Source organism: Vipera berus (genome assembly GCF_964194415.1).
Source record: "Vipera berus genome assembly, chromosome: 6".
Taxonomy (NCBI): domain Eukaryota; kingdom Metazoa; phylum Chordata; class Lepidosauria; order Squamata; family Viperidae; genus Vipera; species Vipera berus.
Window position 1 is genome coordinate 12,522,252 of NC_138208.1, and position 12,125 is coordinate 12,534,376.

The window sequence follows — 12,125 nt, forward strand, 5'->3', positions numbered from 1 at the left end:
AGGCAAAAAAGAACTTGCTTTGCCGCCGAGTTCCCGTTTCTTTAGGATTGTTGGGGGGTCGCTTTTCTTTTCGTTTGTGTTTTTTCCCCCCTTTTCTTTTGGCAAACATTTCCCTTCCTGGGGAGGGCACGTGCTTGGGATTTTCGGGGTGGGGGTGGGAAAAAGAGAAAGTGTCCACGCGCGGGTTTGAGCCAACCCCGGGGAGGGGGGGAACCAAGCTCCCTCCCCAAACTTCCCCAGGCTGCGAGAGGGGGAGGACCACAAAATAAAAAAAATAAAGTGCCTCGCAACTTGCAAGGATGGAGATGCCCGGTTTGCAAGAGGCGTTAAAAGTGGAAATCCAGGGCCGGCAGCAGGTAAAAACAAGGGCGAGCCAGCCGCGGCCGGGAGCATCCCCGGTCTGGGCGCGAGAAGGCGCCCCAGGGCCCGGGCAGGACCTGGCCCTGCCGGCTACCCGGGAAGCTCTGGGTACCCGTCGTAGGTTCAACCGACCGGGGGTGGCGGGTGGTGGTGGTGGTGGAGGAAGAGGAGGAGGAGGAGGAGGAAGAGGAGGAGGAGGAGGAGGACGGCAGAGTCCGGCTCACGCGAAGGGAGAGGCATGGCGGGGCAGGGAGAACCTCCAGCTTCTCTCGCTCGACTCCGAGTCGCCGCCTGGAGCACTTTGGCGAAGTACTTTCACGGATTGTTTGGCTGACTTTCGGCGTGGGAATCTGCGGGGCTTCGATCCGGAGTCACCCTTGCGGTTGATCCTTGTACGTGTGTGTGTGTGTGTGTGTGCGCGCGCGCGTGAATGTGTATGTGTGTGTGTAGACGTCCGTCCGTATGTCTCTCTCTCTCTCTCTCTGTGTTTGTGTGTGTGTGTGTGTGTGTGTTGGAGAGATTAGGACGAGACTTGAATATTTATGAGCTTTGCTTGAAACTGACTCGCTGTGTTTACTTGCCTCTTTGTTCCACACCCCTCCCATCCTGTCCTCCCCACACACTCCCACACACACACACACACACACACATAAGAACATACATATACACACACGCACGTTTTTTTTAAAAAAAAATCCATTACACCTCTTAAGACTTTTAATTCATTCTTTTTCGGGGTACTTGCCCCCCCCTTTAAACAGAAACTAGTTGCACAGATGAAGCAAAATCCACAGGTAAATGCAAATGGCTGTATTTTTTTTTTTTAATTAAAAGAAGAGTCCCGGTTCCACCGGATTTTAGCTGTGTTGCAATAAGTGCTCCGACCTCAGGAGGAGAAACTTTTATCCATAGGAGATCCCTTTGAAGTCCGGGCTGATCTTTGTTACTTTATCTCCATCTCTATCTCTCCTCGTTGTGCCTGATTTTCCTTCCGCTTTCGCTCGAAGCCATTCCTAGACGCAAGTTTACTTTTAACTAGCTTTTAGTTTGCGCTTGGTTTTTAATCTGCATTTTTTTATTGCCATTTTTACAGAACGGGGATCTTAAGAAACAAATCCAAGAGAGGCAGTCGAGAATAGCAGCTCTTAATGAAAAACAAGTAAGAACAAATCAATTCAGTTCTGTTTCTTTGCACTGAGCTTCTTCTGTTCTTCTCTTCCTGGCTTCCCTTCTTTTCCTCCCCTTCTTTTTCTTCTGCTATTAATAGTACACTTTTGTAAACATCTGAAAAGTCCGCGTTGGCTGAGAAATGCCTCCCTGTGAATAAAGCACTCGCGTTCATTATTTTTGTTGTTTTGTTTTTGTTTCTTGATTTTGTTTCTTGGGAGTGTTTGTGTGTTTAAAGGTTGCCTAAAGTGAGAAACGATTTACAAGGCCAGGATTTATTTATTTATTTATTTATTTATTTATTTATTTATTTATTTATTTATTTATTTATTTATTTATTTATTTATTTATTTATTTATTTATTTACTTTTGCCTTGAAATGCCTTTATACGGGTAATCATAATAGAGAAAAAGAGTGAAGCTGTTGTTGGAATCTGTTTTATTTTAACACTCTCTCGCTCTCCCACACACACACACACACACACACACAGGCGTCCATTTTGAGTTGGTCGACATGTTTTAGGAATATGGAAAATTCTTGGGTCTTGGATTAGTTTGCGTTCACTTGCTTTCAAGGTGGAAGAACTCAGAGTTGGGAATAAGGAGGCTGAGACCAGCCGCCTTGGAACGTCTGCAGATCTGGATTTGGTCGGAAATGTTTATTTTGTTGGTATGTGATGTATGTATTTTTCTCTCTCTTTCCCCCCCCTCCTCCCCCCCCAATCATCCGTCCATACACCTGCTATTTTTCTTTCTTTCTTTCTTTCGTCCCCTTGATGATCTGATGCTTAGGCTTTCGGGACGTCTTCGTGAGGGGTTGTTTTTTTTTTTGCTTGAGGCTCCATCCCTCCCCCCCTCCCCACCACCTAGTTAGGCAAATCTGAGCAGGAAAGTGAAGCGATGCCAAAGCAAACCTGGTCTGCTCTTCTCCACCCTTCTTCAAACAAACTTTCTTTGTGTGCATGCCTGAGCTGCTGTGTGTGTGTGTGTGTGTCTGTGGATGTGTGTGCGTGTGTGCGTGTGTGATCTTTGTCAGCACGTCTCCTGCTATTGCGGCGAATGACCCTGATGTGCCTTGCCATGCAATAATTATTGGCTCGGAGGCTGCTACCCCTCTTCCCCCACCCCCCACCCCCACCGTTCTCCCGCGGCTTTCCCAGCTGAAAAGAAAGTTGGTTCGCGGGGATGAGTTGCTCGCATCTACGGAGAAGGGGAGCGGCGGGGGGGGGGGTTATCCGGAGCTCGGGTGGCTTTGGTTTCAGCACCAGGAACAGATGCCCCGGAACGATCCGCGGCACCGCCAGCAGCTCGGCAGCGTCGATGGGAGGCGCGCCCGCCCCCCGCCCGCCCGCCCACCCCCACCCCCCCGCGCTCGCCCCGCCGCACTCCTCGGCCCCTTCCCTCCTTTTCCCTTCCCCCTTCCGCCTTCCAACACTCCCGAGCCTGGCCGTGCAGAAAGCGACAGCGGCGGCTTAGCCTACGAGCCTGCGATCTGCCGGATTATGCGTTTCCCCCCACCCCACCCCTTCTTCCCGCTGCCCACCCCGCCTGGACGAGCGAACTTTCCCCGGGGCGCCCACCCCCACCCCCACCCCCACGCCTGCCCAGATCGCCCCCTCTATACTCCCCCTTCCTCCTCCTTCCCCGTCCTCTGGCGGCATCGATGCCGCGATTCCTTCGGAATGCTGCAGACGTTTCAGCACCAAAACTTGGAACAGCGCCCCGCCTTTGCTTTTTCTTCCTTTTCCGAAAAATTGGGAGGAGGTGGGGAGGAGGAGGAGGAGGAGGAGGAAGGCGAGGGTGGAGGTGGGGTGTGTGTGTGTGGGAAAAATGAAATAAAATTCCGGGATCGACTTTCGTGCCACGCTCGCCTTCCCAAAGGATGGGGAGAGGGGAGAGAGATCAGGGAAAGGAAAAAGGAAAGGAAAGGAAAGGAAAGGAAAGGAGAGGAGAGGAGAGGAGAGAGAGAGAGAGAGAGAGAGAGAGAGAGAGAGAGAGAGAGAGAGAGAGAGAGAGAGAGAGAGAGAGAGAGAGAGAACCCTCGATCTAGGTCGTATGTTTTCTGTGATAAAAGATCTGGTCAACGTTTGATATGATTGCACGGTATGTGTCTGTATTCCGTCCTCGTAGCAGGAAAGCATGCGAAAGTGTTTGGAAACGTTGCCCGCAGGATGAATGTTTTCAGTTCCCGGGATTAGAAATCTCAGCATTTCCACTATCCTCCTCCTCCTCCTCCTCCCCCCCTTCCCCGCAACCCTGATTGATCCTCGCCCAGAATTTGCCACCGCTCTCAGTTTGTAGTGGAAGCTTCCATTTTGTGACAAAGGGGTGTTGGTTTCTTCCTAACATGGAGAAAAGTCTGCAGAGTTTTAACGCGGAGGGGTGGGGGGTGGGGGTGGAAGGAGGAGGGGCTGGTGGCCCATTCATGCCAAGCATTACCATTTTGATTGCTTTGATGCCATTTTGGAGGGGTGGGGGTTGGGGAGAGAAGACCCCTGTCAGCGGAGCACAAAGATAAACAAAGATATTTAATCAAACCGGATAGTTTCTTTTAGGAGGGGAGGGGGAGAATGATAGAAAACAAGACGGTAGCTTAGAGCTATTAGTTCTTTTTTCTAGAAGGATGAAACAACGTGTTGTATTGATTTTGCACTGAGCCAAGGATTTATTTAAAACAAGGAAACAGCCTTATACGGCAAACAATGCATGCTAATATTTTTCTGTTTGACGAGGAACTAGTTGGGCTGCCTTAAGATGGACATATATTGGATTGTGCTTCTCTGTATGATTGCAACTGTTTCAAGACAATTTACTTTTTTTATGCTGATAGTCAAAAAGAAGCATTTTTTTACATGCTGTGCTGGAATTTAGATAAAGCAAAGACTCATACCTGGAAAAGAGAACTTGATGCAAGCTTTGGAAGTGGAGGGGATATTTTAGCATTGCAAAACACTTCCTGGACTAAACAGTAAATTATGGCTCTCTGCCACTCAGGGGCAAATACTCAGTGAATAATTATAGAACAAACAACCACTAATTGTGTTGAAAAGTGTTGTGTGTTACCCTCTGCCTGTTTTATTGCCAGTAGTGAAAGGCTAGATAAGTCTTTTCACATTTCCAAGCCAGACAGCAAGCGTATCCCAGGGACAGGGGCCATGAGTTTTTAGGCTGAAGGTGTTGAAATGATTTTCTTTGAGGAAAGATAAAAAGCATATTTTCTTTCACAGCCTCCCTGAAAGAAATTGTTTTATATGAGCCCTGTGCTGGTGTTGAATGAAGGCAGGCTGTCCCTTTGACTGGACATTGTGAATATGGAAATATTCTGGAGGCATTCTGAAACCTAAGGAGGTTGAAATTGCTTTTATTTGGTCCACTCTCCCTGACATTGCATTTCCAAAGACAAATATTTTAAAAAGCCATTGGAAGTGGGTTCTTGATGATCTGGAGGAGTAGAATTTAAATAAATAAATAAATAAATAAGCAAAAATAAAATGTCTAACTCTTGCAAAGAGTTGCCTTTACCTAATTCTACTGGACTAGTGTACCTAGTGCAATGTTTCTCAATCTCAGCAACTTAAAAGATACAAGGCTGTACTGGCTGGGGAATTCTGGGAGCTGAAGTCCACACATCTTTAAGTTACTGAGGTTGAGAAATTCTGATCTAGTGGCTGAATGCTTAACGCTTCAAAAAACATCATGACTATAGTAATTCCTTCACCAAGAATTTATATCATTTTTTAAAAAATCCTTAAAATAGATCAATAGATTTCATGTTTTTCCCCTCTTTCTTCTGAATGACCCATCACCTGACTTCCTTGGATAACCCAAAGTTCTAAGATTTCTCCACACTATTTATATAAATCATGGGCAATTTCCTCTTATTAAAAATCTTCAAATGTTCCTCTTCATCCCAACCCACCAGTACTTTGCGATGGCCCTTGGAAGGCCCAAGTACATGAAGTTTATCAAACTCCCTGGAACTGCCTGATTGTTGCTGTTTTGAAAGTAAAGTTTGTGAGACAAGTTATGTATTTTTCTTACCTACCTAGTCAAGAGGCTGATTCCTTTGAAATATGTCTATAGGATCTAGAAGTCATCTCTTGAACCCCCCCACCTGTTTTCATGCCTTTCTTCTCTCCATAATTTTTTGAGAACCCAACTGAGACAGCGATAAGTCTTCCATCTTATGGTGCAGAGCTGAATATACTTTGGTCATACTTGCATCTGACATACTTGCTTCTGATGCCCCCAAAGCATATTTTATTATTATCTGTTCACAGCAATGCGAAGTCAGAGCTGCCAGTTCTTTTGCTGGTGTAAGCCTTAATATGCATCACATGCTTCCCAACAACCTAGGATGTGGTATTGTTTCAGTGTGGTACATGTGGAAACCCAAGCACTTTGGCCTTTTGCAATTGACAGATAGAAATTTTGTCAATGCACAGATTTTCTAAGTGCCATCCAAGATTTTTTTAGTATGGCACCCAGTGTGCGAATAATCCCTGGTGCCATCTTGGTCAATTTATGCCATAAGCTTTCAGCTTCACTTTTCAGATCTTGTGATCTTCTCCATTTTTTGTCTTCTATTCTACTATCTTCTCGTACTTCAACATCAATTATCAGCATTTTCTTCTTGTCAACCACAGTTCTTATTTATTCAATTTATATGGCTCCCTTCTTGTAGTTCAAGGCAACTCTGGGTAATTAAATCTTGCATGTAAGGAGCCAAGGTTTTATCAGTTTGTATCTGGAAATCCACAATATTTTAACCTGCTCATTTTTTACTACTTTTTCAGCTATTTTGTTCCCAATTCTGTATGACTAATTTTTCATTATCTCCTCCCTCATGACAACAGGGTGGTGTGGCTATCCATGGAGGGGATTATGATGATGAAGATGATGATGATGATGTGTGGGTAATTTACATTTAGATTCACAGTCTAAGACTGATGGTAATTTAATAACTCAAGTCCTAACCAAGGACCTAAGAATTATAAAGGTATTGAAGAATATAGGCAGTTCCTAACAGAGTGGTTTTTTAAAATAAAATTAGGGTGTTCAGGTCTAATAAATTCAATATTTCCAAATATCAAGGAATTCCTTTACATATCAATTATGATTGATATAAAATGGATTTCTTTTTTCATATGTGCTCAGATTCAACCTGCAAGTTCCAGTATTTCATAATTTTCCCCAATTGTTTGTCCTCAATCCTAGCATCTCTTAGGATAGCAAAGTCAATGAACCAGACTTTCTTCTTTTCAATAGCTGTTATGTAGCTGGAATGTTATGAACAAGAGGCCTGTGTGTGTTTGGATCTTTAAATCCCATAAGATCTTAATTCACTTAGTTTCCCAAACCTTCTCAACTTGATGGACCCAGTAGTTTTTAACTACATTGCGATCCAAACCTCTGGCAAAGTTTCTGATGAATAATTCTGGCAATTCTGCCCTGAGTCCTTCCGGAAAGGGCGGTATACAAATCCAATTAAATAAATAAATAAATAAATAACTCAATCGGGATGCTGCTCATAGTTTGTGAAATTTTGCTGCAGTCACTAATCAAATACATTGTTTCATCCTTTTTACTACAAAGGTATCGTTTGCTGTTGTTTGTTAAACATTTAATTTTTGCCTCCATGCATTAAGCTGGTATAGCTTATTCTGGAACTGCTAAAGTTTCTTTCTTTAATAGTCCTGACCTTAACAAACTGTGGGTTTTTAAACCAGCTTTTCCTCCTATATCCTTCAAAGTTTTGACCATCCACTGGCTTGTTCTTCTAGTTAGCAAATCAATTTTCAGTTTTTTCTTTTCTGGATTCAGTCTTCACGTTTGTTGTTTTCAAGAGCTTTCCTTGACTGACTGCCTTCAGCAAAGGTTCTTGGATTTTCCTAATGTTTTTCATTCAGGCAATGCTGTCCTTCCTTCCCAGTTGTTTCCACCTTTACTCCTTTCAACTCTTGGCAAATTCAGCTGATCAATATCACTTTTTGGTTGTTGTTGTTGTTGTTATTATTATGGTTGGTTGTATAGTCAGCCAGATGTTTAAAAAACTGGATTTGGCATTTTTATCCACTTATCCAGTCCTTCCCAAGGGATAGGCAGATGTGGTTTCATGGCATTTTATTTTTTATTTTATTTTAATTCCATTTATATCCCGCCCTTCTCCGAAGACTCAGGGCGGCTTACAAGCTTAGCAGTAGCCTTCATTCTATGTATATGCCTGCTTATTAGGGCTTTCACACACACCCCCAAGCGGCATTATTACAAAGTCAGCTTAATTGCCCCCAACAATCTGGGTCCTCATTTTACCTACCTCGGAAGGATGGAAGGCTGAGTCAACCTTGAGCCTGGTGGGATGCGAACCTACACTAATTGCAGGCAGCTGGTGTTACTTAAGGAGGCATTAGCCCACTGCTCCACCAAGGCTCTTATTAAAGACGTTGTCGCAGGACGTAAGCTGCTCCAAGTAAAGCTGCCTTTTGCAATTGACTGATGGTGATTTTGTCAATGCCAGTGGTATTTGAGCATTGCTCCAGGTATTTTGGGATTGTACCCAAGATGCCTATTACTATTGGTACTATCTTTGTTTCCTTTTGCCATATATTTCTATTTCTATTTGCAGGTTTTTGTATTTTGTGTGTTACTCATTATTATGGTTTGTTGTGTAGTCAGTCAGATGCTGAGACTGGATTTGGCATTTTTTCCACCTATCAAGTCCTTCCCAAGGATGTGGAATAGGCAGATGTGGATGTTTGATGATGTTAAAGGTATCATTTTAGGATGTAAGCTGTTTCGTGTAAAGCTGCCCTTTGCAATTGACTGATGGGGATTTTGCCAATGCCAATGGTGTTCAAGTGGCGTTCCAGCTCTTTTGGCACCTATTACTACTGGTAGTCCTTGACTTACAACAGTTCATTTAGTGACTGTTCAAAGTTATGGCGGCACAGAAAAAGATGACTTATGACTGTTTTTCACATTTACAACTGTTGCAGCATCCCCATGGTCATGTGACCAAAACTCAGATGCTTGGCAACTGATTCATATTTATGACAGTCGCAGTGTCCCGGGGTCATGAGATCCCCTTTTGCGACCTTCTGACAAGCAAAGTCAATGGGGAAGCCAGATTCACTTAACCACTGTGTCACTAATTTAAGAATGATTCACTTGACAATCATGGCAAGAAAAGTTGTAAAACGGGGCAAAACTCGCTTAACAAATGTCTCACTTAGCAACAGAAATTTTGGGCTCAATTGTGGTCGTAAGCCGAGGACTTCCTGTATTCCTAGTACCTTTTTTATGACAGTCAGTCAATTGCTATTTGCAGGTGTTTGTGTTTTGTATTCTTCTCCAGTTGTTTCTCTTCTGTTCTGCTGTTTCCAGGTATTGTCACATCCACTATCCAGACTTTTTTTTTTGCCTTTCTTATCTTTGCACAGTTATTCTATTTTTATTTCCAGGTCTCTGTATATATATATATTGTATTTTTGTATTGTATTTTGTTATCTTTGATTGTTATTACTACCTGCTTCTAATGATAGATTTGCTTCCTTTCTGGGATATCAGCTGTGAGGGAGATCCAAAATCTGTAACATGATGGTGGAGCACTCCAATTGAAGCCCTGCCCCTTTATGCGTGCATACAATGCACACCCAATGCACACAAAAGAGATGGAGTCAAATTGCAATATTGGGTCTTATCATCCTGCAGAGTTTGACCTTTCATGTACTGATAGATATTTATATAGTGTCTTTGCACCTCGTTCCTTTGGAAAATAATAGTATCCAGGTTAAGGCCTGAGTGAATTCTCCCACTTATTCCTGTAGGATTGATGTAAAACTACTTTTCAAAAAGATAACTGTACCACAGTTTGATAGAAGATATAGTCGAAAAGTCAGTGTGGCAACTGCAATGGTGCAACTGAAGTTCTGCCTCTTTTTGCTGTGGGACCATAACAGTATGGCTGCCATCTTGGCTTTCTTGACCATCTATACAAGAACAGGCTTGCTTAATTCTACACTGTACACTTGTTATTAGGTGTTCCCTTTTCTTGTCTCCAGGATTTCAATCTGATTTGTTTATTATGGACTTTATGGTGAAAACAGAAAAAAGAGTGAATGTCTCCAGGGACAACTACGAAATATTTTGAGGAAGGGCATCTTTTGGAAATGTGCATTTATTGACAAAATCGGACCATTGTTAGCTTCTGTAGTTAAGAGGGTTTTAAATGTTTTACTTTTATAGACTTTTTAAAAGCCTTACATAGTTTCAGCATTATTTTTGAGAATGGCCTATGACTAGCTTTCTTTCTGATAGATTTTGAAACAGTGAAATATGTCAAACTGAAATAATATAATATTCAACGGGCAGAATCAGAGGATTACCGATCTCCCTGCTGTTGATCTCTCTGGAGCAGTTTCTCAACTGTGGAAATCTGAAGATATGTGGATTTCAGTTTCTAGATCTTTCCCCTTATCTCCTGAGTTTGAAAACCTCCAAATCCTTTTGGAGAGCTGAGGTAGATTCTCACGCTGCCTGGAGTTGATGGGACATATGGTTAGCCTCCATCTTGACTTTAAAGGAGTCTCTTTAAAACTTTGGTGAACTGTAGTAGCAGATGACTATAATAATACAGGCATTGCCTCTTTAACCAAACAGAATGTGTGAAGCTCTTTTGTTGCTCCAATTGCTTTATATCAGGGGTCTTCAAACCTGGCCCTTTTATGACTTGTGGACTTCAACTCCCAGAATTCCTCAGCCAGCATGCCTGGCTGAGGAATTCTGGGAGTTGAAGTCCACAAGTCATAAAAGGGCCAAGCTTGAAGACCCCTGATATATATCTTGAAACCACACTGTAACATTTTCATCTATGCGGTTGCCAAACAAGCTTGGGCTTATAAATAAAAACCCTTTCCTAAAACAAAGAGGTTTTTTTTCCACAGCGCATTTGAAGCGTTCAGTTTCATGTTTTCCCTATGTTTTCCAAACCTTGCTCAGCAACCCTTGCTCCTTTCTCAGATATGTGACTTAGTAATTGTACAATTAAATTCTAACCTGACAATTAATATTGCCGGGTAAACACAGTTTTTGGGAATTAGTAGTGTGCCAGTGAAAGTCTTGCCAGGTTTGCTTTGTTGATGAACTGTGCATTCAGACAAGGCTACCCCAGAACAGAACATAAAAGTATGTTCACTAAATGGCATAATCTATATGTCACTCAAGTGTGTCCTCTTCATTTCTTAGCTATTATTTACTATCTGTGCAGAAGTCAACTGTAATTGCTGGTTTTGACACTGAAGGTGGTATATCTGGACTGATGCTGGCAAATATTTGCATGGATGCCTTGGGGAATTTTGGGAGTTGAAGTACACACATCTTAAGGTTGCCAAGTTGAAAAATATTGATCTGCTGTAAAGGAGGAATAACTCCACTTCCTGGAATATGCAAGTTGCAGTAAGGAGCTATTTTATAGCAAGATTGCACATATTTCTCAGATAATGTATGTGAAAGAAATTTCAACATTTCAAAGAGCAGTGGGAGGACAAACCTTTGACTGATCCTCTTAAAAGCTATTCATATTCCTTAAAATTTTTTTTGCTATTGACATAATAAGCAAGTTAATGTTTAAATTTCGGTTAGAAGCAGATTTTCCCTCAAGTAAACCTTTCTTAAAAGTCAAAGGCAGATTAAGTTCTGCTTCTTTTTGAGGTAACGTTGCAATTTATACATAGCTACCCTTGGGAATTTTGCATTTTAAATGGTTACAAAGCTCAAGAAATCTTTAAGCTTCAGTTAAATAACACCCCCCACACACCCACACATCTCCCTGAATGAAGTTCCTCCATCCTCTTCTTATATTTTCAGTGAGATATTTTTTTTTATTATCATTTTTTTTCATCATTAGCGGCTTGTTGTGAATCATAAGATTATATTTATACTAAAATTGAAAGCACGTACTGAGGCTTTTGAGATCAGTTGCAGGTGAAAAGAGATATTTTTCTCTGAAATCCTGAAATAGACCAGTTTTTATACCAATGTCTATAAGTATGTGTCCATGTATGTGTATATCCGAAGGGACGCGGTGGCTCAGTGGGTTAGGACGCTGAACTTGTCGATCGGAAGGTCGGCAGTTTGGCGGGTCGAATCCCGAGTGCCGCGTAGCAGAATGAGCGCCTGTTACTCGTCCCAGCTTCTGCCAACCTAGCAGTTCGAAAGCACGTAAAAATGCAAGTAGACAAATAGGGACCACTACGGTGGGAAGGTAACAGCGTTCCGTGCTAGTCATGCCGGCCACATGACCACGGAGACATCCTCGGACAAGCGCTGGCTCTTCGGCTATGAAACGGAGATGAGCACCGGCCCCTAGAGTCGGAAACGACTAGCACGCATGTGCGGGGGAACCTTTACCTTTACCTTATGTGTATATCCAGTGTTTCTTCCATAAAGTCTGAATTGACAAGAAAAGCTTTTTTTTTTTACTTTTTAAGTGACTATTGTAATGCCTCACTTGGAAATGCCAGGAAAGTGAATGTAGTGCTTGTTGTAACTGTTTTAAACTGTTTGTTGTGGTATTGTGGACCACTTCAAAAACCTGGTGC

At 42.6% G+C, this 12,125-nt stretch overlaps 1 protein-coding gene across 1 annotated transcript in view; it reads left to right on the forward strand.

The window, feature by feature from the left end:
* Window positions 1-209: 209 nt before the first annotated feature.
* PHF21B (PHD finger protein 21B) overlaps window positions 210-12,125 on the forward strand; it is a gene marked incomplete at its 3' end in the record, with an annotated part of 201,776 nt that continues 189,860 nt past the window's right edge. The window contains exons 1-3 of the mRNA XM_081331942.1: window positions 210-356; window positions 1,122-1,154; window positions 1,454-1,519. Coding sequence (XP_081188068.1) covers window positions 300-356; window positions 1,122-1,154; window positions 1,454-1,519 — 156 coding nt within the window. The 5' untranslated portion in view covers window positions 210-299. The remainder of the gene's footprint in view (window positions 357-1,121; window positions 1,155-1,453; window positions 1,520-12,125) is intronic.